The sequence below is a fragment of the Vitis vinifera genome, chromosome 3 (assembly GCF_030704535.1).
Source record: "Vitis vinifera cultivar Pinot Noir 40024 chromosome 3, ASM3070453v1".
NCBI classification, from domain to species: Eukaryota; Viridiplantae; Streptophyta; class Magnoliopsida; order Vitales; family Vitaceae; genus Vitis; species Vitis vinifera.
Window position 1 is genome coordinate 5,321,415 of NC_081807.1, and position 27,961 is coordinate 5,349,375.

The 27,961-nt window shown below is 36.4% G+C and overlaps 1 protein-coding gene across 8 annotated transcripts; it reads left to right on the forward strand.

Moving 5' to 3' along the window:
- The first annotated feature begins 468 nt into the window (after positions 1–468).
- LOC100257340 (autophagy-related protein 2) lies at positions 469–27,732 on the forward strand. Of its 8 annotated transcripts, XM_059735908.1 has the most exons (19): positions 469–948; positions 1,833–2,926; positions 5,405–5,553; positions 12,704–12,879; positions 12,996–16,220; positions 16,314–16,426; positions 17,938–18,145; positions 18,527–18,640; positions 22,930–23,037; positions 23,141–23,273; positions 24,270–24,472; positions 25,582–25,778; positions 25,901–25,966; positions 26,089–26,154; positions 26,277–26,342; positions 26,465–26,530; positions 26,653–26,727; positions 26,836–27,033; positions 27,503–27,732. In XM_059735908.1, the coding sequence occupies exons 1-17, from the start codon at positions 745–747 to the stop codon at positions 26,723–26,725; spliced, it is 6,261 nt and encodes a 2,086-aa protein (XP_059591891.1). In that variant the 5' UTR covers positions 469–744; the 3' UTR covers positions 26,726–26,727; positions 26,836–27,033; positions 27,503–27,732. The 8 variants fall into 8 exon arrangements, with proteins under 8 accessions (XP_059591891.1, XP_059591893.1, XP_059591892.1 ...); XM_059735910.1 differs by lacking the exon at positions 26,465–26,530; XM_059735909.1 differs by lacking the exon at positions 26,277–26,342.
- The last annotated feature ends 229 nt before the right edge of the window (positions 27,733–27,961 follow it).

Consider the following 27,961-nt stretch of genomic DNA (forward strand, 5'->3'; position numbering starts at 1 on the left):
GAAGGAAAATTATATATATATATAAAATATTTATTATATTTCAATTGTTTCTCAAACAGCTAAAAAAAAAAGTTTGGAAGCTATTTTTCTTTGTACACGAGTTTGATTTCAAGATCAATTCCGCATGACCTGGTTTTCTACCGATGACACATACTGTAACGGCCAAAAGATTCCCCTTGTTGAAGGTTTTCTATTTTTGCACGTGGAAGTCGATGGGTAACTTGAAAAAGACTCCCTGTAATCACAATTTCTAATAATTGAATTTTATCCTTTATTTTTATTAAATCACAAAAATCTCCTATTTATATATAATATAATATAATTTAATTAAAATAAAAACATTATTATTATTATTATTCTTTAAAGTAAATAAAAAAATCTTAAAAATAATAAATACGTCCCTTTATTATATGATTGGCACCAATTATATTTATTATATGATTTTTCATCGCAATTTCTATTTGAATCAAATTAATAAAACTTTAGGAGACGACAATACAAACGGAACACGGAAACACAACAAAGTCGTCCGTCTCGGCTAGATCTCTTCGCTCTTTTTCCCCATATAACTGAAAAAAGCCCTCGTTTTTGTTTCTCTCTTTTCTTTTTCCTTTTTTTTTTTTTTTTCTCTCCTTCTCTGCTCTTGATGGAGGTTAGCAGCTTCCATCACGAGCAAATCCATCAGAAACCCTAATTGTTTTGTCTTAGCAAAACCCTAGGGATTAGAATTAAGGAAAATTCCGGATGTTTCCGTGGAACTTCGCCAAATCGGCGGAGGAGATGTTCTCCCAGTGGGCAATCAAGCGCGTCTGCAAATTCTTGTTGAAGAAGAAATTGGGGCAGTTCATATTGGGGGACGTCGATCTCGACCAGCTCGACGTGCAGCTCAGCGCCGGCACAATTCAGCTTTCCGATGTCGCGCTCAATGTCGATTATCTTAACCAGAAGGTGCGTTTGGTTCTTTGAGTTTGCCTTTGTTTGGGTTCCCGGGACATCTGGGGTGAAGAGTATTTTTTTTTTTGAATTTTGTGTTGTATGGTTTCGGTATTGCTTTTGTTTTATTCGTTCCCAAAAAGTGGAAAATTTAAGATACTGAATTTTATCTGCTCTCCCTCCCTTTTACTTGGTTATGAGATGGTGAGTTGCCTATTTTTTCGATTGACTGCTTATACTGTGTTTGTGGGGGAGCTTGGTGTGTAATTCTGTTTTTTTGGCTATATCAATAACTTGAATTTTATAAAAGATTTTATTCTGTTCCTTACCTAAAAAATCGAGGGAAGGAAAGAAAAGAGAATTTTGAACAGCATGTTTTAGCCGTTCTTTTGGCCCGAAAAGTTGGAAGGTTCGCATCAACTGATCCGATATCTTTGTATTGGGCACAATGAAGTGAAATAGGTTTTGGGTTAATAATCTCCCAAGTAATGAAAAGTTTAAAATCGTTATTCATGTTTAGCAACACATGCCTCATCCCCAAGAAACTGAGGGATTGTTATATTAATATTTCAAAGTGAGCAAAATTTTCATGGAGGCAATGTTGTTTTACCTTCTTTTCTCTGAGGCACAGAAGATGACTCGATTAGATAACTTCAACTGTCTAACGGTGCTATCAAGTCCTAATATTTGGAGGTTAAACTGATGGGAGTCTCATACAACACATCAAAAAAGATATGCCAACACACCCAAAGTCTATGTACCATAGGTTATATATAATCAATTGGCTTATAGCTTACTGTTTGGGCTGTATCATTGAATTATAAAACACCTTTTGTAAACAATTTTATTCTTTGTCTCACTTTAAATGCAAGTTATTAAAATTATATTACCTTGTGCAGTTAGGTGCAGCAGCAGCTGTTGTTGTAAAAGAAGGATCAATTGGCTCTCTCTCAGTTAAAATGCCTTGGAAGGTTAATGGTTGTCAGATTGATGTAGATGAACTTGAGCTTGTTCTTGGCCCATGTGTGGAGAATAATTCTACAAGTGGAGATGAAACTTCTGTTCACAATCAAGTTGGTAACCATGACATCAGCCAAGACTTTCGAAAGTTTGAGAATGAGATGGTGGATAATGCTGCAACTTCTGCTTCTTTGGATGTCCATGAAGGTGTTAAGACAATTGCCAAGATGGTGAAATGGTTGCTAACAAGCTTCCATGTGAAGGTAAGAAAACTTATTGTTGCCTTTGATCCATGTTCGGAGAAGAATGAAAAGAAGACAGGGTTTCAAAAAGCCTTGGTTCTTAGAATCGATGAAACAGAATGTGGGACATGCGTTTCTGAAGATGATAATTCGAATGGCGATGCAAGGGTTGAGAGCTTTCTTGGAATAAGTCGACTAACAAACTTCATAAAATTTCAAGGAGCAATAATTGAACTTCTTCAAATTGATGATGTTGACCATCAAACATCATTTCCATGTACTTCAGGAAGCTTCAGTGAACTGCTTTCTGGGTTTTGTCCATCAAATGCTACAACTCCAATCCTGACAGGGGAAGGAGGTGGATTTTCAGGGACTGTAAAATTAAGTATGCCTTGGAAGAATGGTTCATTAGACATCCACAAAGTAGATGCGGATGTTTATATTGATCCCATAGAATTGAGATTTCAACCAAGCACAATTAACTGGTTCTTACTTTTATGGGAATCTCTTAAGAGTTTGGGTAGGGATGGGCTGGATGGCAAAGAGTGTATCCATCACAAGACAACTGAATCTGTTTCTAATTTGGCATCTTATTGCCATTCATCAACCTTGGCTTCTGCTGCAGTTACTACTGATGAGGTGATACCAACTTGTGAGAGTTTTGCTGCAGACTTCTGTTCTACAACGGGGCAAGAATCGGTGACAGATATTCTGCTACCGCATCTTATATCAGATTGGGTGCCATTTTCTGTCAATGACCAGAAAGAAGAGGAGGTAGCTTTTGGGGAAAGGTTGGTATTCCTTCTCGTGCTTTCAAATTTCTGACCACAGCTGCAATTTAGGGAAATCACTCAGTGATACTTGCACCAGAAATATTTGATAATTGTTCTCAAACCTGCACCTTCCACTAACCTGTAACAGGGAATGGCTCATATCATATATATGCATTTATTAAAATAAAATAAAAAGAAATTGCTGTGAGTATGAGCTCTGAGAATGCAATAGGTATACTCAATGTTTTATACTGCTAAAATGTAGAACCTATTCTTTCTTTAGGAGATTCCAAATGCACTCCCAATCTGTGATAAATTAGCCCCATATTTATTTATCTGACTAAATAATCATGAACCCGAGAAACAACTTTGGCAAATCTAAGCTAAACAATTTTTGAACAACATGCCCTTGAGGCCTGACTCAAGTGGTAAAGGGATGAGAAGGGTTTGTAGGTAGTTCTAGGTTCAAGTCCCAATGAGGACAAAAATTTACCTATCCAAAAAAAAAAAAAAATAGAAGCAATTTTTGAACATCATAATTCCTTAGAGCAAGAAAAAGTAGATAATGATGATGATGAAACCAGAAACATTTTGAGACAAAATTAAGGAACCAATGATTCTTAGCAGAAGAAGAAAAGAGCCTTGCTTTTTAAACAAAAAAATAGAAGAAAACAGGGGCAAAAATGACAAGTTTGCCTGATTCAAGAAAAGGAATCCATTTAAGGCCTAAAGTTGGGATTGAAATGTCCACCAGGGTGGAGTTAACCATACAGGATGGTCAAGAATTCAGCACTATAATGGATTTGGGTTTAGGATTTGCCGTCCAAAAATTCATGGATGATTGGAATAGGTAGAAGAACTGGGCCTTAGAAAATAAGGGTTTAAATTATTGTTGATTTAGGGGTTTATATATGATTTAAATTACAAACAGAACACTAGTCTTCATTCTCAAAGAAATAAAGAGAAGACAATGGAGAAGCAGAAGGAGAAACCTTGGCAATCACACTCAAAAAAGAAGTCAATAACCCCCCTAGACGAGGTTAAACACCAGTTTTGGCAGATGACTCACCTGTGTTTGTTTTGGTACATTTGGAAAGAGTGTAACCATTGAATCTTTAATGGTGAAGAGCTCTCAGAGTAGAGTTTAAAGGAGAACCTCATTAGAGCCCTTTTGGAATGGACCAATGCTTTGTTAGATTTGGGAAATTTGGGAAATTTGTCAATTTTTGGCTTCTTAGATAGTCTTAGCTGCGGGCAGCTGTGGGTTTTTTGGCCTTTTTTTTGTAGTTACCTGTTGATTTTTTTTTTGTGTTTGTTTTCTTTGCGTATACTTCCTGTATACATAGGGTTTAACCCTTTTCTTGGCACTCTTTCAATAGATTGCTAAAAAGAGGAAAAAAAAAAAGAAAAGAAGGAAAATTGCAAGTTCCTAGTGATCATTCATGAACTTAAAAAGGATAGAAGCCAATCCCTTTTATGCACCTTCAAACCATAAATACTCATTCGAACCCTTAAATAAAAACAATCTCAACTTCCAAATAAAATGGATATAGAGGTAAAAACTCTTAGTTAATTGTTACTTTAGCATGAACACATCGGGATACTTTTGTTTGGATGGTAACTGGATAGAATATTGCAAGCAATAATGTTTTTTTTGATAAGTAAAGGTATTGTATTAAAAAGAGGCACTAAAATAGCGGCTCAAGATGTACAAGAAAAGGACACTTACCGGTTACCCCCTTACAGCTGAGACAAAAAACCGTTCAAACAAGATGTACAAAAAAACAGCCCCTCCCTCAACAGGAACCCACCCAATCAATGAATATCACAAGCAATAATGTTATAGTAACTTTGATGTCAATTATTGCTTTAACAATGGCCTATCAAAAAAATAAAATAAAGTGAATTCTGTAAAGAACTAAAGTAGTGGCATGCTCTATCTCCTACAGTTTAGTACGGCTAACAAAGAAGCTGATAGATTAGCCAAGAGGGGAGATTTATCCATTTTTTTGCTCTGTTGATGATGATCTTCCCACTGATAATCCTGGGCTATTGTCTAGGGGTTTCAAGCTGTTCCCCCGCCTGTTTTCAGTCTTTCTCATTTCCCCTCTTTTGGGCACTGTATCTGGTGGAAGAAGCTTCCATCCTTCTTTTTGTTTTAGCGCTTTTATATCTATAATGCTATTTTTTTTCTTTATAAACAAAGGCTAGCAATAACAAAATTTACGAAGGAAACACACACACACACACACACACTCTCTCTCTCTCTACCAGAAAACTATATTAGGATGCTTAAATGCATCTAAATGGCTAGTAAACCTCCCAAGTATCACCAACACCATTTTGGAAATGTCATGTGAGAGTTTCCCTCAGTTGCTTTCTATTTCTTCCATTAATTCCCAACACCAACTTTGTTGTTTCAGTATTTCATTGTGGTTCAGATACTTCAAGTAATGCTAATATGTTTGGTGTATCGGTTTGTTGACTTATTTGCAGTGTAGACCAGTTTTTTGAATGTTTTGATGGAGTGAGAAGTTACCAATCAGCTCTAGGAAACAGCGGGATATTGAACTGGACTTGTTCTGTTTTCAGTGCAATAACTGCAGCATCCAGTCTTGCATCTGGATCTTTGCATGTCCCCACCGGTATGTGCCTTATCCTTGTAAAACTTTTTTGGGGAGGTCTTTTTCCCCGATAAACATAAATTTTGGTTGTAAAAGGTTTTTTTTTGTCTGGACTGACAAGCTTTTCCCAAACTCTATGTTAAAATATCCATGAAGATGAACTGTACCTTAAAGGGAGGAAGGTTTTTTGGAAAAGTTTTTTCTAGAACTATTTTTCTCTCAAACAAATATAACCTGGAAATTTTCCATAGAGAGAGAGAGAGAGGGAGAGAGGGGGTACAAGTGGAGTAGAAAAAAGGACTGGAAACCAGCCTTTGCTAGGATTGCTCATCACCCTATCTATTTTTTATTTTATAAGTAAATGCAATTGTATTAAGAAAGCCAAAAAAACACACCTAAAAGCTTACACGATGTATACAAGGCTAAAAGGCTAAAAATGAGAAGGAAAACACAAAAATCATCACCTTACTTATACCCCAACCAATCAATGAAATCAAGTAAAGACAACAAGCTAGAGCCTACATTAACCCTGACCCAATCCAAAAACATGTGCAAAAAGGTCCGTAAAATAGCTTGGTTCGTTAGTTCGGTGTTTTCAAAGGCTCTTCTATTTCTCTCCCTCCATAAGGTCCAAAATAAACACAATGGGGCTGCATTCCATGCTTTTTTCCTTTTCTTCCCAACAAAAGAGTCATGAGTCCTTGATAGAAAAAGACATGACCCATTGAAAACCAAAAAGAACAAAGATGAGCTGCCAAATCATGGTTGCCTTGGGATAGTGAAGAAGTAAATGATTTGTTGATTCCTTTTCAGCTTTGCACATAAAGCACCTACTTGGTAAAGACCAACCCCTCCTTTTTAGTTGATCCATAGTTAGGATTCTCCCCCAAAAAATTTCCCAAGCAAAAATGCTAACCTTCTTCGGTACCCAAAATTCCAAACAATGCTTGAAGGGAACTCTCTAGCATTGCAAGGAGCTAGGGAGGAGTAAAAGGACTTGACAGTGAAGAGGCCTTTCTTTGATATCCACCTATTCATGACATCCTCATCATCTCTTCTAAGCGCTTGTCCGTTTAATATTCTAAATAGAGCTTCCACATCTCTCATTTCCCAATCGTTGTTGTGTCTTGTGAAAATAGGATTCCAATGACCACTCCCCCTATCCCATCCCGCAACTGGGCAACCCCAAGCTTCTCTGGAAGAGGCTAATGAGTACAAACTTGGAAAATCCTCTTTCAAGGAATTCTCTCTACACCACTTGTCCTTCTAGAACCGCACTTTTCTACCATTCCCTACCTTTCAAGCCACCCTTTTGGCAAACTCCATCCACCCATTCCTAATGGCCTTCTAAAGGCCCACCCCATGATTTTCGTTTGAAGCACCACAACACCAACCTTCTTCTTCCTCTCCATATTTCCCTACAATCACTATTTCCAAAAAGGCTTGTTTTTAGTAGCAGACCTCCAACACAATTTTCCTAGAAGAGCCTTATTCAGTAAAGAAAGATTTCTGATGCCCAAGCCTTTGTCTTTTTTCTCCATGCAAACAATAAACCAATTCACTAGATGAGGCATATTCTGGAGCTCACCTCTCCTCCAAAGGTCTCTTTGGATCTTCTCCAACCTTAAGCACACCTTGTGGGGAATGACAAATAAGGACATAAAGTAGATTGAGAGGCTAGAAGAGTGCTCTTTACCTAAGTCAATCTCTCTCCTTTTGATAAGTATCGTCTCTTTCATAAAATGAGTTGCTTTTGAAATCTCTCCTCCACTATATCCCAAACACGAGGGGACTTGAAAGTGGCTCTTAAAGGGAGGCCCAAATAACAAGAGGGGAGAGGACCTAGTTTACAACCCGACACCCTAGATAGTTCCTCAAAATTAGGAGCCTTCCCCACATGAATCAACTCGCTTTTATGAAGATTGATCTTTAACTCGAAAACTGCCTCAAACCACATGAAAGCCCATCTTAGAACCTCCAAATGCTCTTTGCTTGCATCACAAAATACTAAGGTATCATTGCTCCTCACCTTATCTATGAAATCAACAAGAACCATACTCACTTCCCTAGAGACATTCATAGACGACTTGGGAAAATATCTTTTAGCTTCAAAACAAGGAGCTTCATCTCCTTTGAAAATACTTCAATTCTTGTCCTAATACACACACATCCAAAAAATACATAAAAAAAAAGGAAAAAAAAAATCGTATAGTGGAGTCATCCTCCAAAGTTTCCTCCTTCTACCTAGAAATCTCTCTTTTTTTCTCTCTTTTTGTGACATCAGAGAGAATTCAAGTGTGGGGCTAAACCATAAAATCTCAAACATGGAAAAGACTAAACCTAAATATGCCACACTACCTCAGAATAGAGAATAATATGTTTTAGGCCCTAGTTCTCTTGTTAACTTTATTGATTGGTTAGGCTCTAGGTGTGGGCAGGTGATGTTTTTTGTTTCTCTCGCTCTCCCACTTGGGTGAACTTTTGCGCAATCGACGTATACTTATTGTCAGTGTTTGAAATGTTGGGATATTTTGGCGAAATGTCGAGTTTTTTCGATGAAATATCGCCGAAATTTCGGATATTGGGGAGGGTCGACCTGATATTTCACACCAAAAGTCGATTGGTCGAACTTTCCTCGATTTTTCGGAAATATCGTCGATATTTCAGCGTTTCCTCGATATTTCTCGAAATTCCCTGATTTTTCGGGAAGTTAACGCGGTCAACGTGACCGCTTGCACCGCTGATGGAGTGGGACGCATCTGCAACAAGAGGGGATTTGAATTCAAATTTTTATTTCTGTCGCTTGCAATGCTAAGGGGATTCGAACCCAAAACCTTTCCAAGTCAAAAGGCTTGGAGTTGAGCCCAATTACCACTAGGCGATGTTTGTGTTTGTTAATATATATTCATAATCAATTTGTTAAAGTTCATTATTCAAAGAATAAATAAATTAATTCTAATTATTTGATTTTTAAATTTTATTTAATTAATTAATAAAAGTATAAAAACTATTATTATAATTTTCTTAACAAGTCTTTTTTTATAAAATTTCTATGATAATTAAATATAAAAATATAAATATTAAAAACATCATATATGCATCATCATTTATTTTACATTATTGATTGCATTTAAATTAAATAAATTATATCTTTAATATTAAATGTATCATCATTTATTTCATTAATCTTATTTTAAAAAATTATTATCATTTTACTTTTAAATTTTGTATATTTATCCTTTTAATTTTATTTGATTTTGAATGTTTTTATTTTAAAATATTAAAAATATATAAAAAAATAATAATGAAATTATAATAATTTATAAATTAAAATTAATTTGATAACATAAATAATAAATTATTAAGACGAATATATTCTTGTTTATCAATATTTTTCTTCATCATACTTTTATCAATTATACTTATAAAATAACTTTAACATGTGTATTTTTGTTTATTTGATTATTTTTTAGGGTTTTTTTAAAATTTTTTATAAATTTTGAATAATTTTCGCCTCATTGATATTTGTGTCAAAATATCCATCGATATTTTCAATACATTCGTAAAATCCAAGTATCAATATATCCGTCTTTTCCGATATTTCAAACCTTGCTTATTGTATACTTTGGGATGTTGTTTTTGTGTTTCCTTTTTTATATATACACTCTCTTACCTATCAAAAAAATATGCTTTGCAAATTTCTCTTCCTTTTTACATTCCCAGCATGAATTTATCATAATACAACCCCAACCCTTCAACTGTTCTTATTTATTGCTAAAGGATAGAGGAAAGGGAATTGATTCTTCAAATTCCCCTTTCCATGGTACACATCAAAGTAGAACCCAATTGTTCATCTATTCCCCAGATGGAAAGAAACGAAGTCGTGAAAAGAATTCCTACTTATAAATTGGTTTTCACTCTACCCTGAAAATACACCTCATCCACACTATCTCCTCAAATCCATTCACCTCCACCTTTCTCAAAATCATGTCCTTCTCCCACCTAGCCCTCCACAACCACTTATACATCATAGCTTTGTTCTAAACCACTGAATTTCTGATCCCCAAATTACTCACCGTTTGAGGGGCACGCACCGGTGGCTGCTTAACGAAGTGGAGAATCTACTACCCCCATCTCTATGGCATGAAAAATTCCTTTGTAGCTTTTCGAACCCGAGTTGAACCAAAGTTGGCATCACAGACTTGGACATAAAGTAGATCGACATACTTGAAAGAATGCTATGAATGAGTTTGAGTCTACATCCTGGCCTCTCCTCCATGGAAAACTATTGCCTCTTCAACAATGCCCAACAATATTCAAGCATCTCGTCTACTGGATTCCAATGCTGTTCTAAATTTGAAATGAGTAGCACCCAATGGCAAACTCAAACAAGAAGATGGTAGCTTACCCACCTCAAGTGCAAGTGCCTATATCCTACTAGAACTACTGTACTCTGAGAAAAACTAACCTAATCTGGAATAAAATGTGAAAACATAAGCATGTGTCTAAAATATACCACCTATGCTCTAGCTGCCACCAAAAAAGGGGAAAAAAAAAAAAAAGGAGAAAAGAAAACAAGAATTCTGTTAGCAAACAGAAAATGTAAAAGTGCAAGTCCGTTACCTTCCTTTATTCCTACTCTAAAGAGCCTCTTTTTTTTTTTTTTTTTTGATGGGTAAACAAAATAAATATATTAAAGGCCCACTGAAGCACACAGGCTATATACAAAGGAAGCCAGGAAAACAACAAAAAAAAGGGGCAACAAAAAACAACCACCCCTTCAAGATGAACCTAACCAATCTATAAAATCTAACATGGTTAGGGAGCTTTCATTTATATACACCCTCACCCATAATAAAAGATTACCGAGAGAGGAGAATGTTAGTGAATGATTATATAGTTCTTTGCTTTCAAAAGATCTTTGGTTCTTGTCCTTCGTATTGTCTAAAAAACACACAGCAGGATAACTCTCTAAACCTTCTTTCGTTTTTTACCTATGAAGTATCTGTGTCATCTTAACAGTTTAAGAGTCTCTTTTATTGATACTTATTAAAAAAAAAAGAAGTCTTTTACCGACTATGGCATCACCTACACAACCCCAAAAGAGGAGAATACCAAACACAATAAGCCATGAGTCAGGCACAATGAAGAAGAATGTGGCTAAGTGTCTCTTCCTCTTCCTAACAAAGAAAACATCAGTTCACTAGAGATCATCCTCTTTTTCGCAGCTAGTCCAACGTTAAAACCTTTCTCCAAAAAGCTTTCCATGCAAAAAAAAAAAAAAAAAAAAACCTGCTGTGGTTGGGACCATTAGGTTCTAGATAGCCTTTGAAAGGAAAGTTATTGCTTTTTCCTGCCCTAGAAAAGAGTTGAAGGATTTGACTATAAACTTTCCTTTCTTAGCATCTAACCAATATAGCCTATTGACTTCATTGCTTCTTACTACCTTTCCTCAGAACCTTGAGAGAAACTCCTCAACCATTTCCAACTCCCAATTATTCAGATTCATGAGAAACAAGGGTTCCAAAGCACACCCTCTTTGTGATGGTCCCGAACCTCTGCCACCCAAGCTTCCTTTGTCATGGATATGGTATATAAGGAAAGATTTTCTTAGAATTGAATCACCACACTAGATATCTTTCTAAAACCTCACCCTTCTACCATCGCCTACACTAAAAGAGGTTCTTCTTCTAATGACGTCCCCACTCACTCCTGATGGTCTTCCTTAACCCGAACCCCAAACCATCCTTACTTTCCTTAGAACAACGATCTCCCTCCTGCACCCCATACTTCCTAACGATAACCCTCTTCCAAAGAGGTTCATTTTTGGGTGCAAACCTCCACAACCACTTTCCCAATGAGTGCCTTATTGAGGATTGAAAGCTTTCTAATTCCAAGGCCCATCACTTTTCTCCCTACAAGCAATATCCCATCTCGCTAGATGTGGATTTTTTTTTCCAAAGAAGTCCCACCATATAAGAAGTTCTTTTGAATATTCTCAAGCCTTAAGCTTACACTTTTGGGCATGACAAAAAGAGACATTTGATAAACAGGCAGGCTTGAAAGGTTGCTTTTTGCAACGCTAAAGCCTTGAATGGAAGCTGTTTTCATTGTAGCTAAGGTAGTGTTCAGAGCTTTCATCACAATTACAAAAACTTAAGGAGATAGTTGGTCTTCCCAGCACAATCCTGTAAAACTTTGGAAAAATCCAGTTGGCATCCTGTTAGTCAGAATTGCAAAAACATGTTTTTATTCTCTTAAATACATATTTTGGTATTTTATTACTGACTTACTAATTGTGTGGGATTTTTGGGATACCTTGTTAAATTTAAGTGATGAGACTGTGGTGAATAGGGTTTTTTCTTTGTGCTAGACTAGACTATGTCGAACAATGTTCTTATCCAAAAGGACATTGGTGAATAGTTTTAAGTGTTAGGTCCTCTTTTTTAAGATATTTGATTTAATGGGAACTTGGGTACGGTCTGGGAGGGAAGTCCAACATGATGTTTCAAGAGGGGGAAGCAAAGAGAGATGGGTTTTGAGGGGGTGGCTGTGGGGTTGTGTCTGGTTTTTCGGATTTTTGTAGCCTTATCTGTTGTGAAGACATTGACTTTGGAAGAGACTACAAAACATAAAACCTTTGCAAAATGATTTTTATCTTATTTAGCTTTATTTTATTTTATAAAGGAAACTTATATTGTTTATTGAATAAGGCATACATGCCAGCTATTTACGAATCTTAAGGCCTAAAGCTTACATCACACTTTAAATGTGAGAAAGTGTTCTAGCCTCACCCTGGTCTTCTCCTTGAGCCACATCTTGGTGCTTTCCTTAGAATTTGCCTCACCCTGATATGGGCCTAGGCGTGGGTCTTGCCTGCATTTGGGAGTATATATATGGTGAGAAAGTGATAAGTCTGCAACAGAGCTTGTTCTTGGTGGACCAAGTGCTCTTGTTATGAATCTTGTGATTGAGTCTCTGTCAATGATAATCAATAGCACCTGTTTATGTTTATAATAAGAAAGAAGTTGCTAGTTTATGTCCATGAAATATACAAGGATGGAATTATGGTTCTAATGCAAAACTTTTTACTTTGTGATTCTTGTTTGCACCTATTGGGTTTTCAGCATGTTTCTAACTATGATATTCCTCTCCTTTTGCTCTTCTACAGAACAGCAGCATGTTGAAACTAATCTTAAGGCAACTATTGCTGGAATTTCTGTTGTGTTTGCCTTCCATGATGAAAATCAGAGGCATTCATGTGATCTGGGTGGTGCTCAGGCAAATGTTGGTTTGAATGTTCATTATCTTGGTGCAGAATGCAGAGACATGCTTTTTATCTTGCAGGTAATAATCCTGCTTGGAGTTTTTCCTTTCCATTTTGAATTTTACCATCCATTTAGTTACTGGTCTTGGTACAATATTCTTCTACACTAACTTCCAACATTTGATAAGGTCAACAGGTATCTCCTCAAAATATGAAGTTTGAAGTGACAGTGAAACATATTGAACTTGCTGATTACTTTAGGGATGAAAAGGATGTTATGGATTTTGCATTGCGCGGTTATAATAACACAACTCTTTTGGTGCAACATCTGCAAGCTGAAGTTCAAGGTGCCCTTCCTCCATTTGCCTTGTCAGCTGAAGATCCTGATATAGAAATACATAGATCTGGTTCTGCAAGTTTTAATGAGAATGATGTGGTCAAGGTTATTTTGCTTAGAACTTCAGGTGTCAGTCATTGCCTATCTACTGTAAATTCTAGTTCTGTAAATGGCAGTTTGGCAGGGACAACATCATTTTCATTGAAGCTGCCACCAATTGTTTTCTGGGTGAACTTTCAGACAATAAATGCATTATTGGATCTTTCAAAGGAATTTGAAAATTCCCTTGAAATGAATTGCAATAGAAGTGGTTTTCCATCGGAGGCCTTCACTGTGAAGTATGGATCATCACAGGAGGATGTGAAGGGAGGTTCTGGATCTTGTGATACTACCTTGTCTTCAAGAAAGAGTTTGCGAGGAAATATATTCCTGCCCAATGCAAGAGTAATTTTATGCTTTCCTTTTGAGACTGATGAAAATTCTGGATGCTACTCTTCCTGGGATCAATTTTTGGTTCTTGATTTATCTTTACCATCATCTTTGGATAAAGGAATAATTCAAGACACTTGTACAATTCCAAATGCAGACTCTCAGAATGGGTTTTCCTCAAGAGCCTCACGATCCTTGCATTTGAATGTTGGTAACCTTGACATTTACTTGGTCACTTCTTCCTGTGAAGATGGCTGTGAGATTAATTCCCGTGATGTGCAGAGGCATGGATTTTCTGCTCATAGAATTCTATCTGCTACTAACAGAACAAGCAGTTTTTCAGTCATTAGCATGCTTTGGCAGGAGAGGCCTGTGACTGGTCCTTGGATAGCAAAGAAAGCCAAGTTGTTAGTTACTTCAGAGGATTCAAGGACCAGAAATAAATTCGTGGGAAAAGGTTATGAGTTTGCTTCTGTGACTACTGTGAAAGATCTGGGAGATTTAAATTCTTGCACACGACAAGAGATGATTCTGAGTTCTGCGTTTTTCCTCCATCTCCGTCTATCACCTATTACTGTCAATCTGAGCAGTTCTCAGTACAATGATTTGCATCATCTTATAAATCAAGTGACAAATGGATTATCACGTGCAGCCTGTGATCCAGTCAGTGTTAGTGAAGAATCTTCTGTCACACAGATGTCAATCCTTGTGGAATGTGATTCAGTGGAAATTTTAATTAATCTGGATAGAGTGGAGAGTATCAAAGGTTCATTGCAGAGTGAACTACCTGGTTCATGGCATAGTCTAAAACTGAAAATTCAGAAGTTTGAGTTGCTATCTGTCTCAAATATTGGAGGAATTAAGGGTGCCAAATTTCTTTGGTTTGCCCATGGTGAAGGAAAATTATGGGGTTCTATCACGAGTGCTCCAGAGCAAGAGCTTCTTTTGATCTTGTGTAGCAACTCTACAATGAAACGTGGTGATGGAGAAGGTTTAAATAAATTATCATCTAGATTAGCTGGTTCTGATATAATACACCTCTGGGATCCAGAGAGTGTCCACAGTTATGCATCCATAACCGTCAGATGCAGCACAGTTATTGCAGTAGGTGGGCGCTTGGATTGGTTGGAGGCGATATCCTCTTTTTTCAGTTTGCCCTCTGCTGAAACTGAACAACCAGGTTACAACAGTTCCCAAAATGGGGATTTAAGTTCATCCTTTGGTTCTTCATTTTATCTTAACCTGGTGGATATTGGTTTGAGTTATGAGCCTTACTTTAAGCATTTGCTGGGCAGTAGTGATGTTCTTGATTCTGACTCTATTTCTTCTGCCAATTATAAGGAAGAAGTGTGTGAACGGTATGTTGCTTGTATGTTAGCTGCATCTTCCTTGAATCTTTCTAACACAACAATGGCAGATTCCACTGATAATGAATACAAGATTAGAATACAAGATCTGGGCCTTCTTGTATGTGCGGTGTCAGAGCCTGAGAATGTTGGTGGCATTTATAGTTCAGAACGTCTTCACAAAGTTGGCTATGTCAAGGTTGCTGGGGAGGCACTTTTTGAAGCAATTTTGAGAACTAACTGCAGGAATGACCTTCTCTGGGAGTTAGAATGTTCTGAATCTCATATTCACCTGGATACTTGCCATGACACCACTTCTGGTCTCATCTGTTTGGTTTCTCAGATCCAACGGCTTTTTGCTCCTGACGTGGAGGAATCGATTATCCACTTGCAGACAAGGTGGAACAATGTTCAGCAGGCACAAGAAAGGAATGATTCCAGTGATGAAACCATGATCTTCAACAGTGATTCTGCTCCACCAGCCGCTCAAGTGCATACTTCGAGTGATGATGAGAAGACTGAACATGGGGTGTTTGCTTTGATGGATGAAATATGTGAAGATGCATTTAACTTAGGTGGACATGCAGCCTCCCAATTGGGTTCTTGTGAATCACAAATTCATATATCACTTGATGGAAGTTTTCTTGGAGAGGCGTGTAACCTTAACATTAGAACCCCTGAATTTTTCTCTCGTAATCTATCCTTCAATGGGACAGTTCCTGTAATAGGACTGGATAGTCATCAATCGTCAGTTCCACAAAATGGTGGCTTTCCCGAATTCATAGAAAGTTATTACATGTCGGAGTCAAGCCATCTGTCAGAAATATCTGCAGCCAAGGAATCTTCGCATGAGATTCTGGAATTTAAATCCAGAAATATGGGAAATGAAGATCTTGAAAGAGGAAACAGTGGATGGTATGGGGATGCCTCATTAAGAATTGTTGAAAACCATATTCCAGAAATGAGCGAGCAGGCTGGCTTGAGACAGTCTGTAAAAGGCAAGCTTCCTTCTACTGACCATAGAAGACCTGATGATCTAGGAAAGGCCAGAGGACGTGTACTCCTTAAAAATGTTAATGTCAGATGGAAAATGTTTGCTGGTTCTGACTGGAATCACCCTGGAAAGACTGGCCAGCCTTCTGCAAATATTAGTGGAAGGGATGCAGCCACATGCCTGGAGCTTGCACTATCTGGGATGGACTTTCAGTATGACATTTTTCCAGATGGAGAAATATTTGTATCTAAGCTTTCTCTCTTTATTAAGGATTTTCATCTTTATGATAACAGCAGAGATGCACCATGGAAACTGGTAAATTGGACCTCAGGAACATTTAAATAGGTGTTTTATCTTTCTTCCTAATATTAAAGGAGTCTAAAAATTTCTTTCTATTTGATTTTGAAGGTTCTGGGTTATTATCATTCAAAAGATCATCCTAGAGAGTCCTCTTCAAAAGCATTCAAGTTGGACTTAGAAGCTGTCAGACCAGACCCTTCAACTCCTCTTGAGGAGTATAGGTATGCGAGCCATTTTATTTGATTTGATTTCATTTTACTTTAGTTTTCCTGTTGTTTTAAAGTTGATAGCTCAAATCATTTCTATTAAGCCTAATCCTCATGGGCCTGAAAAGGGTGCAAGCCTTACACATGTAAACACTATTTTCACATGCATTCTTCTAACATTTTTATTGCCTTGTGAGAGTATGTCATGTGGAGGGCTAATGGGAAGTAAAAGTCTGTCAAAGTTGTTTAGTAGTGCCTGTCAAATTTTTGGTTTCTTCTTGATGAGGTTATATGTGCTCTAGCCCATTTCTCGATTACATTCTTTTTGGGTGATGGTAGTACAGGATTCTGTGATTTGAAGTGTTCTAGCACCTAGCAGTTCTTGTCCTTTTTTCGGCTTTATCACTTTTGAATGCTCTAAATTCTTACAAGGAGTTTATAGTTTGTGTGATTAATTTTGAACCTTAGCTAAAGTATTTTTTATGAGACATGTTTAAATTTTGTGTCAAAATTTCGCAACCATTTGTAATGAGGATGAATCTCAAAGATCTGCTCATGAAAGGAATGAAAGAATAAAAAAAAATCCTAAATTACTTAATTAAGGTTATTTAGGTAATTTTACAATTTTTTAGGTATCATAATTAGTTAGTAATTGGTATTTGAGTTTTATTTAGAATTTGGGAAGTTTTAGAATTCTTCTTAAAAGTTCTAAAGTTTTTATTTTCTAAAATAATATTTTTATCTTAGAATCTAAAAGTCTCTTTTTATTAGAAACCTTATTGCAAAAAAATTCTATAAAGTAAATTTCTAATTTTAAAATTGGAAATAATTTTAAAATGTAAGTTATGAGTTCTTTTAACTCCTTTAGAAGGTTTAAGAATTTTAGGAAAGAAATAAGAGGTCTAAGTTAGGTTTGCTTTTTCATAGTTTTGTTCAAATTCTAGGGTTTTCTAAAGCCTATAAATAAAGTCCATTTATGTAAAATGTAACTACTGAAATGTTGATGATTATTAATATTAAGCTTTTCTTTGCATACCTTGCAACTCTCAATGGTGAGATTCCATTGGTTTTTTTTTAAATGAGATTTTTAGAAGACCTTAGTGATCCAAGGTTTCTCACTTTTTCTTATCTTTTTTTTTTTCTCTTTATTTTGTTTTACCGTTTCCCACTACCTTAAATTTTTATTCCTTGTTCCAATCCTTAAACCCTCAAAGATTGAAACCCTAACCCATTTATTTGATCATAGACAACTGTTTGAGGGTTGTCCTACATCAATCTGTTCATGTATCAATCTCTCTACACCAACTAAAACAAAATTACCATTTGTCCTTTCCCCTTCTGTACATGCTATATTTATGCTTTCATCTTGATTTCTAGAAGAATTAAAAATTCTCTCAGTGAAATGTATTTACTGTATACTTTTCTTTTGTAAAAGAAAAATTTTATATGAAGGGGAGATAAATGGTGAAATAACGGTTCTTTTTAAGTGCTGATTTTTGTATATATATATTTTTTTTAACTTTCAGGTTACGGATTGCTGTTCTTCCTATTCTATTGCATCTTCATCAGGGACAACTTGATTTTCTTGTTAGCTTTTTCGGGGGAAAAAATCAGTCAGTTGACCAGTCTCCAAGTCATTGCCATGCTTCAGATGGGACAAAATTATCATCAACAAAGAATAGCAATTTTGCAAGGCATGCTATTTCAGAGGAGGCATTGCTTCCTTATTTTCAGGCTAGTGTTTTAAATCATTTTTCTTATCACATGCTATATTTTGCTGCAAATTTTGAATTTTCTGTGCTTGTTTATGTGAGAACTACTCTTTAGATCAGTGATAAAATATTCACATGGTTTCTAGATATAAAAAAACCCAACCCAGAATCAAATTAGCAACATTCACATGGATTCCTAGATGTAGCAGGAGAGGTTGCAATTCATTAGTCGGTTGCTTTTGCTCTCTTCTGTGTTGTTTATTGGTTGCATGTTTCTATTTTAGAGTCTAGGACTAAACTATGACATGTATTTCTACTAGATATTTGTGTTTCAGTTCTTCCCTGTGTGTTTTGGTTTTGAATTTAGTCAAGTCTTACATAGTGTTGTATTGAATTGTTTCAGAAGTTTGATATATGGCCTATTCTTGTGCGGGTTGACTACAGTCCCTGTCGTGTTGATCTAGCTGCGTTAAGAGCCGGGAAGTATGTAGAGCTTGTTAATCTTGTTCCCTGGAAGGTAAATTCTTCATTTCTTGTATCTACCTCTAATATTCGTGGCCTTTATCAGGAGAGACCTTGTAGTAGCTACAGCTTTATCAAGCAAAGGACATTAGTCTTGTGGGAACCTCCAACTTCACCACCTAAACCTTTGTTAATATTCAAAAATCTGATTTTATTACATTTTACATGCTGGATGTGGTAACTTCTGTTTGTGATAAATTAAGAAAGCATGGAAACTAATTGATTACTTTATCATGTTGGTAAATTAAACTATTGTTTTGTGACAAATTTATTTTCTTTACATCTCTTGTTTAAAATAAGAGTGATAACATCGAAATGACAACACTAGAAATGTGAAAGGATTAAATATCATAACCATGTATTTTGATATTTTCAAACATGGTTATACTTACGTTATATCTCTAAGATAATTGGAAATCTTGTATGATATTTTGAAGCAACCATGTCTTTTTATTGCTCTTGTGAATTGACCTTAAATATCACACTGTTGTAAACTTCTTGGGCTCTACCTGGGAGACAAGAAGTGGTTGCTTCTCTTAATTCCTCTAGATGAGTAGTTTCTTTCTTTTGCTGTAATGGATTTGTAGTCCTTTTGATTTTTAAGGGTGGCTTTGTCTATGGTAGAAAAACAAAGTCTTTGGGTAAATAGGAAAACGATTTATAATGGGTGATTTAAGCCTTTCCCATATTCCTACCTATTTCCTTTCCCTGTTCAAGATCTCCTCTTCAGTGGCCAGAAAAATTGAGAAATTGCAAAGGGATTTTCTTTGGTTAAGGGATAAGGAGAGCAAGAGAATTCATCTTATTAGCTGGGATTTAGTGTGTAAGTCTAAGGTGGAAAGGGGTCTGGGGTTTGGGAAGGTCTCCTTAAGGAATTGTGCTCTATTAGGGAAATGATTGTGGAGGTTTCCTAGGGAAAGTTTTTCTTTGTGGCATCAAGTTATTCCAAGTATTTATGGGATATAGATTAATGGATGGGGTGCCAACACTATAATCAAGTGGTCACATTGTTGCCCATGGAAGACCATTGCACGGGTCTTTCAGGATTTTCCAAGTACACTAGGCTTGGGGTGGAAGGTGGGGCAAGAATTTGTTTTTGGGAAGACTTAAGGCGGGGGTTCAACCTTTGGTTCTCAATTCCTTAGTCTATTCAGAATTGTCACAATTAAAAACCTTCCTATCTTAGCAATTCTTGGGTCTTCTTATCCTTTCTCTTTGAACTTTAACTTCTGTCATAACCTCTCTGATTTTGAGAAAGAAGATCTAGAAAGACTAATATTGTCTCTTACTTGCTTGCTTTTATCTCCATCTGCTCTAGATGTGAGAGCTTGGTCTTTATCTTTTATTTTATAGTAAAGTCTTTTTTTATAGCCTTGTCCAATCATCTTGACCTAAATCCTTTCCTCTCTACTAATTTTGTTTGGAAATCTCAAGTCCCTTTTAAGGTTAAGTCCTTTGCTTGGTTAGTGACATACAAGAAGGTGAACGCTAATGACATGCTACAAATGAGGAGATCCTACAAAGCCCTCAATCTTGATGTGTGTATATTGTGTATGGAGCATAGAGAATCAGTAGATCATCTTTTTTTGCATTGCTCTTTGACTATGGGTTGTGGCATAGATTATTTGGATTGGCTAAGCTGGATTGGGTTTCTCCTAGGAGTATTTTTGATATGATGACCATTGCATATAAGGGATTGGGAAACTCTAGTAGAGGATTGACAAAATGCTTGTCTGGCTTTGATTTGGGTTGTGTGGCGAGGCAGGAAAGAAATGCCAAAAATTTTTATTATAAGGCGAGGACTTTAGACACTCTTTGGGATTTCCTTGCTTCCTTTTAGGCATCTTGCATCACAACTTTCAAAGGTCCTTAATGTGATTCAACTTGATTGGTTGTTGGCGTGTAGGTCCAAAGGTGTGGGCTAGTAAGGAGAGGTTGTTTTGTATACTTGCGTTACAATGTATAGGTTTACTTAGTATTTTGGAAATGTCATTTGTTTAGTTCTTTGTTTTTTGGAGGATTTCTCATCATTCCTTTATACCTTTTAATCCTTATTTAATATATTATATTATTCTGTTGTTTCTCTTAAAATAAAAACAAAAAACAAAAAATTGGTCGAGTCCCCAAAGAAGAACTTGAGAGAAAGAGTACCAGGGTGTCTTGTCGCTTCCTCCATAAGGACCATGTTGGTGGTTGAGGGTTGAACTACCAATGGAGAGAGCTCAAGCTTCTTAAAATCAAACCCTCCAAAGACAAAAGAGGCCCTAAATAGACCTAGCTCATCTATTAGGCTGGTCTTACCAACACCATAACCCAGCTCAACACAACTCATATATCCCCCTTAGGCCTCAAAAAGAACAAGAGGGCTCTGAGCCTTCTTAGAATAGATCAGTCTAACCCATAAGCCTCCTAAGAATTAAAATCTTCCATTGGCTGCTTGAAAGTTAGGCAACTTCACTTGAAAAACTTTTAAAGAAATGGACCTCTTGCAAACCCTCAAGGCCCAATTCTTATAGCCCACCAACCACCCCATTTTGGGCTTCCTTACTACAAGTCACACCCAGATAGTCCCCCACACCTGACAGTTTGCCTCCCATCACCATCATCTTCCATAACTTCCTCTAGCCCACTACCTACCATAGCCTTTTCAAAACCTGTAGCCACCTTTGGACCTTTCCCTTCTCTCTACCCACTACATACCGACACATCAGTTACCCCCTTCTACACTAATGAAAACTGCCCCCTCATGCTTTCATTAGCACATGACACTCCTGCAAACTCACCCTTAACCTCCAGATCAGTGCTCCCACTACTCGAAACCACTTGAGAAATCCATCATGGTACTTCGCACTACAACTGAATGGCATAGCAAGACATGCCCACCACCTGCAACGACCCAAGTGTCTTTCTCCCATTTAATCTCACCAAAACTCTTGCCTATTTCAAGTGTTGGAGATTAGTTGCGTCTTCATCCACAGCAACAAAACTACCACAACAATCCCTATGCGTTTTGAACACCTCCTGGCACCATAAGTGCAGAGGAAGCCCCACCACTCTCACCCATGCTTCCTTAGCAAGCACACCCTTTTGAAAACACCCCACCTCTGGGACCCACCTATCAGATGTAAAACCTTATCCTTGTACCTTCTTAAACCTCTTGAAAGCTCCATATTTGTATCAAAACTTTCCTCAAAATCAAACAAGAGAAGGGCACCCCCAAGCAAGGAAATCCTCACCCCTCCTTTCATCCAGGGTGTTCTCATATTGTTACAATCATTCTTGTGATGTTAAAGGAGAGAGTCCAAGGAGAGAGTTTCAACTATGAGATAATTTCGGCTATAACTTTTGGTTAACTGTTTTCTTGAAAATATCTATGTAAAGAAGAGGTTTTTGTTTCATATGTTAAAAGATTTTTGACTATGAAACCTCTTCCTATGAGCTCTATTTTTTTTTTTATTTATTAAAAGGAACTTCTATGCTCCAGTTATCTCCTCCTTTAAAGTGCATATGTAACAAGGGACACTCTGGATCACTTTAACAATCAAAAAGAACTTTTAAGCAATCAAAAAGTGGCATCAAAGAGCCTTAGAAGTGTGAAAATCATAATTGAACAAAAGATATATTATTTCCAATATTGCAGTGTGTAACACTAAAAATTATTGAAGCCCTTAGTGGATATATGGAGAATAACATATTGGTGAATTTCTTTTATTAAACAATGCACTTTGGGGAAAAAAAAACACAAAAGAAGTAATTTCATCTTCTCAATTTAGTATGTGCGAAGTCCCCTCAGAATTGAGAAGCATTCTTCTCCCTTTTTCAAAATATTGCCAGTTTCTCTACTGCTAGTTCATGCTGCCACCACCAGCACCACTTGCCTTTTTTCTTCCCTTTTAATTTTTACCTTTCTTTTTTATCACTTACACTCTAGAAAATCTTCTTCTGATAGAAGACTGTTTACCCAATATATTATATATTGGACCATATCTGATATATGTAACTTCTCATAAAAGTTATAATTACAACTGGAATTGCAGAAGACTCCTGGTTCTTTGTTCTCCCAAGAAATGTTATCATATATGTAAACTGAGTTTTGTGAATGCATCCGTGCTTATTGTCTCCTTAAGCTGAAGTTTGATTCATGCACACTGAGCCATGAAAGTAGTCATCACTCTGGTTTGCTTCTAGTGTTGACACTTTAGGTACAAAGGAATGCTTCTTTTACTGTATATTTGGGATTTTTCTGTAAAATGTTATGGTCATACTTAATCAATTTTGATGCAGGGGGTTGAACTTAATCTCAAACACGTCCACGCTGTTGGTGTGTATGGATGGAGCAGTGTATGTGAAACAATTATAGGGGAATGGTTGGAAGATATTTCTCAAAATCAGGTCCTTGTTGCATCCATTGTACACTTGAGTATATCAAGATTGCATTGGCACTCTAGCAAATAATGAGTATCATATTTAATAAATCTAATTTTCTCAAATGCAGATTCATAAATTGTTGCAAGGTCTTCCAACATTTCGATCATTGGTTGCTGTTAGTTCTGGTGCTGCAAAGTTTGTTTCTTTGCCTGTTAAGAACTACAAGAAGGACCGCAGACTAATCAAGGGAATGCAACGAGGTAATCATCTTCTGAAACTAAAGTAATTCAGTCACTGGTTTTCCGGTAAGATTTGGGTTGTTCCATTGCCAGTAAAGTGTCATGCATGCATGCAGACATATGTGTATTTGGAATTTGAGTATTTAATCACCTAGTAAAAGGGAGTACTTAGTGTCATATATAAGGTGAGAGCTTTTAGTTGGAAGTATGGTAACAATGTAACATTTTGGGTAAAAGTAAAGAACAAGCTTCTTAAATTGATAATTGGACAATCCACCATTACATAGCCCAACTACATTGATGATATCAGTAATCCTACTCATTGCTTCATAATGTAATATAGTTGCTGGTTTGCATGGATGTCATGACTAGGTTTTCATGGTGGACACATTGTAACTCCTGTGTATTCATGAATTTTTGGCGATGTGTAAAATATGTTCTATTAGGATTCCCAACAAGAAGATTGTATTAGTTTACTCAAGATTTTTATGAGAGCATGCCTGCAGGTGTCTTTTAACTCAACTAAAATGCATCATTGTCAAGTGAGTTTAAATCTGAGAGACTGAAGTTGTGTGGTGCTTCATTATCTTTACCTGGCTGTTATTATTATCACATTTATGTTATTGATTGGCCTGTTTGGATCTTTTGTTTCCCTGATTCATGGGTAGAAAAAGTTTTGGTCCTTTTAAGAAGTGGTTCTATGAAAAAAATTCATTGTTCACAAACATTTAATCAGGTTCAGGGATTCATATAATTGTTCAGAATCTTAAGATATAATCGGTGACTATATTCAATAATTTTATGACTACATATGTTGCAAATCTTTACTAACCTGATTTCACCAACCACTCAGAGGATAGCCTTGTTATAACTTAGTTTTTCATTGTTTCTCTTCTCCATTTGTTGCATTTAGTAATATGCATATATGAACTCTTGCTCAACTTTATTCCCCACCTCCAGCTTATTTAACAAGATGAGTACTTGTTGGAGGTAATAAATGCATCTTTTTCTTTCCAGGCACAATTGCATTTCTTAGAAGTATTTCACTGGAAGCTGTTGGACTGGGGGTACATTTGGCAGCAGGAGCTCATGAAATCTTACTCCAAGCAGAATATATTCTTTCAAATATTCCATCTTCTGTACCATGGCCTGTAGAAAATAGAATAAATTCAAATATAAGAACTAATCAACCTAAAGATGCACAACAAGGAATCCAGCAGGTGGGTGATCCAACATGCTTGTTTTTTACTTTACTAAGTTTCTTGTAAAACTTGTTTTAAGGTGTGTTAGGGTTTGTCTGGAATTAATTTTGAGGAAGAATGATTCTAGTGGCTACAATCACAGTCATCATCAGAACTTCTCATATTAAAAGATATGGATCTAAGTATATCCCCAAAAAAAAAAAGACGTGAAAAAGAAAGGGAAAAAAAATCATATAAAACTAAGCAGTGAGATATGTGGAATTTCTGGTTGTAAATATAGTGCCTGGAAATTTCACTTTTAGGAATTTCCTTTTCTGGCAACTTCAAGATTGGTTTCTGCAAAAAGGCAGTTGTTACCTCTTTGTTCTGAGGATCACCTCAACAGTGTTGTCCAAAGCAAACTGTGTGGTAGTTTGTCATACCTAATGCAAATTTGGCTGTCATAGTCTGCAGTTTAATTTCTTCTCAAAAGGACTTTTGGACGGTAAACTAGTCTGTTTAGCTTGTAGTTTCTCTGGGCTTGGGAATAAGGTCTGTTTTCTTAATTTTAATGAATAGATGATAAAATAATTTGCTTTGATTTTATTATGTCTATGTTTTCCAGTATGCTAGAAGTTGGTCCTAGTATGTAAATGGATGAGGTTGACTTGTTTGGATAGCTTCTTGCAAGTGAAAATAGCCTTGCAAAGAAGTAGAAATTTTTGCGAGGAAAAATAGACTGACATGAGAATTTCTGGATGCCTGGTCCATGTTGTTCAAGAGAAATAATAGTTTTGGAACCTGGGTTGAAATGTGTTTTAATTCTGGGTACAACTTAGGAAGTTTTTGAAAATTTGAATCAAAGAGCATTTTTCCATCATATGTCATCTCCTTGATGCATCATAGTGATAGATGTGAACCCCCCAACACATTTGGGCTTTTTGGTGTACTTTAAAGAGTAAGGATTTTATTGTGCACGTGAAAGTTTCCTTTTGTATCATATGCATTTTGGCACCATGGAGTAGCATCACATGACAGCCTTGATGATAGTCAGTAAGCATCTAGATTGGGAAAAAAACAAAGAGAATAAAAGATGTGTTAACTGCTACTATCGTTCAATGCCAAGTTTTGATGTCTTGACTTGACAGGCTTATGAAAGTCTCAGTGATGGTCTTGGGAGATCTGCTTCTGCTTTAGTTCAAACTCCCTTGAAAAAATATCAGCGTGGAGCTGGTGCAGGATCTGCTTTGGCAACTGCTGTTCAAGCAGCTCCGGCCGCTGCAATAGCTCCTGCTTCTGGTCTAGCCCGTGCAGTACATTGTGCTCTTCTTGGAGTCAGAAATAGGTCAGTTTCTTTTCCTTTTTGTCCATTTGAATATTTTTTGGTCATTATATCACTTTAATCATCGCAGTTTATCAACATGTCAACCTAGTACCAAAACTTAACAATGGTAATCATGCTTGCAGCCTCGATCCCGAGCATAAAAAAGAGTCCATGGAGAAATATTTGGGTCCTGCTGGAGTCAGAAATAGGTCAGTTTCTTTTCCTTTTTGTCCATTTGAATATTTTTTGGTCATTGGATCACTTTAATCATTGCAGTTTATCAACATGTCAACCTAGTACCAAAACTTAACAATGGCAATCATGCTTGCAGCCTTGAACTCGAGCATAAAAAAGAGTCCATGGAGAAATATATGGGTCCTGCTGGAGTCAGAAATAGGTCAATTTCTTTTCCTTTTTGTCCATTTAAATATTTTTTGGTCATTACATCACTTTAATCATTGCAGTTTATCAACATGTCAACCTAGTACCAAAACTTAACGATGGTAATCATGCTTGCAGCCTTGATCCTGAGCATAAAAAAGAGTCCATGGAGAAATATTTGGGTCCTGCTGGAGTCAGAAATAGGTCAGTTTCTCTTCCTTTTTGTCCATTTGAATATTTTTTGGTCATTACATCACTTTAATCATCGCAGTTTATCAACATGTCAACCTAGTACCAAAACTTAACGATGGTAATCATGCTTGCAGCCTTGATCCCGAGCGTAAAAAAGAGTCCATGGAGAAATATTTGGGTCCTGCTGGAGTCAGAAATAGGTTAGTTTCTTTTCCTTTTTGTTCATTTGAATATTTTTTGGTCATTACATCACTTTAATCGTCGCAATTTATCAACATGTCAACCTAGTACCAAAACTTAACGATGGTAATCATGCTTGCAGCCTTGATCCCGAGCATAAAAGAGAGTCCATGGAGAAAAATTTGGGTCCTGCTGAGCCTCAGGAACAGATTTAATGGTGCAATAAATAATTTTTGCTGTGGTTATCTGCTATTGTTTTGCAACAGTTTCTTTCTTTTCTGCTTATGCAAAACTTAAGATTTAATTTATTTTATTTTATATGCAGGGTATTGAAAACATGCCTGAGTTATTGAGAAGCTAGTTCTTTTGCTTCGCCACCCAAAAGAAAAAACAGAGAAAGAAGCAGAGGAAGAAGAAGAACAAGAAGAGAAGGAGAAGAAGATGAAGAAGAGGAAGAGAAAGAAGAAGCAGAAGGTCACTGAACCCGTCCATTTGGCTTCTGTTGAGGAGCCTCTTGTATCATGTGAGTAAAACCTCTTCTACAATTTACATTCTGTTAGGCCTAAGATAAAACTTATTGTAGAATATATCTTGTCCAGTAGCACAAGAAGAAAATGTTTCTGTTGCTATCTATTAATTCATTAAGCACAAAAGATCCATGGTCTTATTATTGGTGTCAAATTGCTTACTAGTGTTTCTCATGCATTCAAAGCAATGCTGAAAAACAACTTTTGCCATCTTATAATTTTGAATTTCATTGTTATTTGATTGTATTAACTGTTCTATAGAATACTAAATATCACGTAGAAGTGAAAAAATTGAAAATGCTGTAAGCACAGTATCAACCCTTTTACTTGAACCAAAGGGTTCCTGGAGCCTCTCAAAGGATAAGTCTATTGCTTGTCAACAGAGCTCCTAGTTTAATTATTAGATTCTATTACTTCTGTGCCTGTTTCCATGAGTTGGCATGAACTATGTATTTATTGATGCAGGTGTACAGTTAATGGAACTATTAAACAGATTCTTTCCCATAGGAACAAACAAGCCAGAAATCCTGTACAAAATGTAAATATCAGATGTGCTTTTTAAGTTTTTGGCAATATAGTTGAGCCTTGTAATTGTAATGATCTAATAGGCTTTAGCATGTTCTATTGTGTAATTACACGATACTTTTATTCTTTTGAAGCCTTTGATATAAAGCATGCCGCTTCCATTTGTTTAATTGTGTTTTATTTTCTATCAGCCTTGTGAGATTTACATCATTGTAGGTATGTGATCAAAACTCCATTAATAGCCTATAATGGTCTTTTGTTCCCTTCTTCTCAAGGGAATGATTTGTACAGTGTGTTTGGACGCTTTAATTTTTTGTCAACCCTTGATGACTTCTGCTGCTAGAATCTGATGAATTTGGTTTGTTCCTTCGTTGGAATGTTTCCAGGAGGCTATATCCA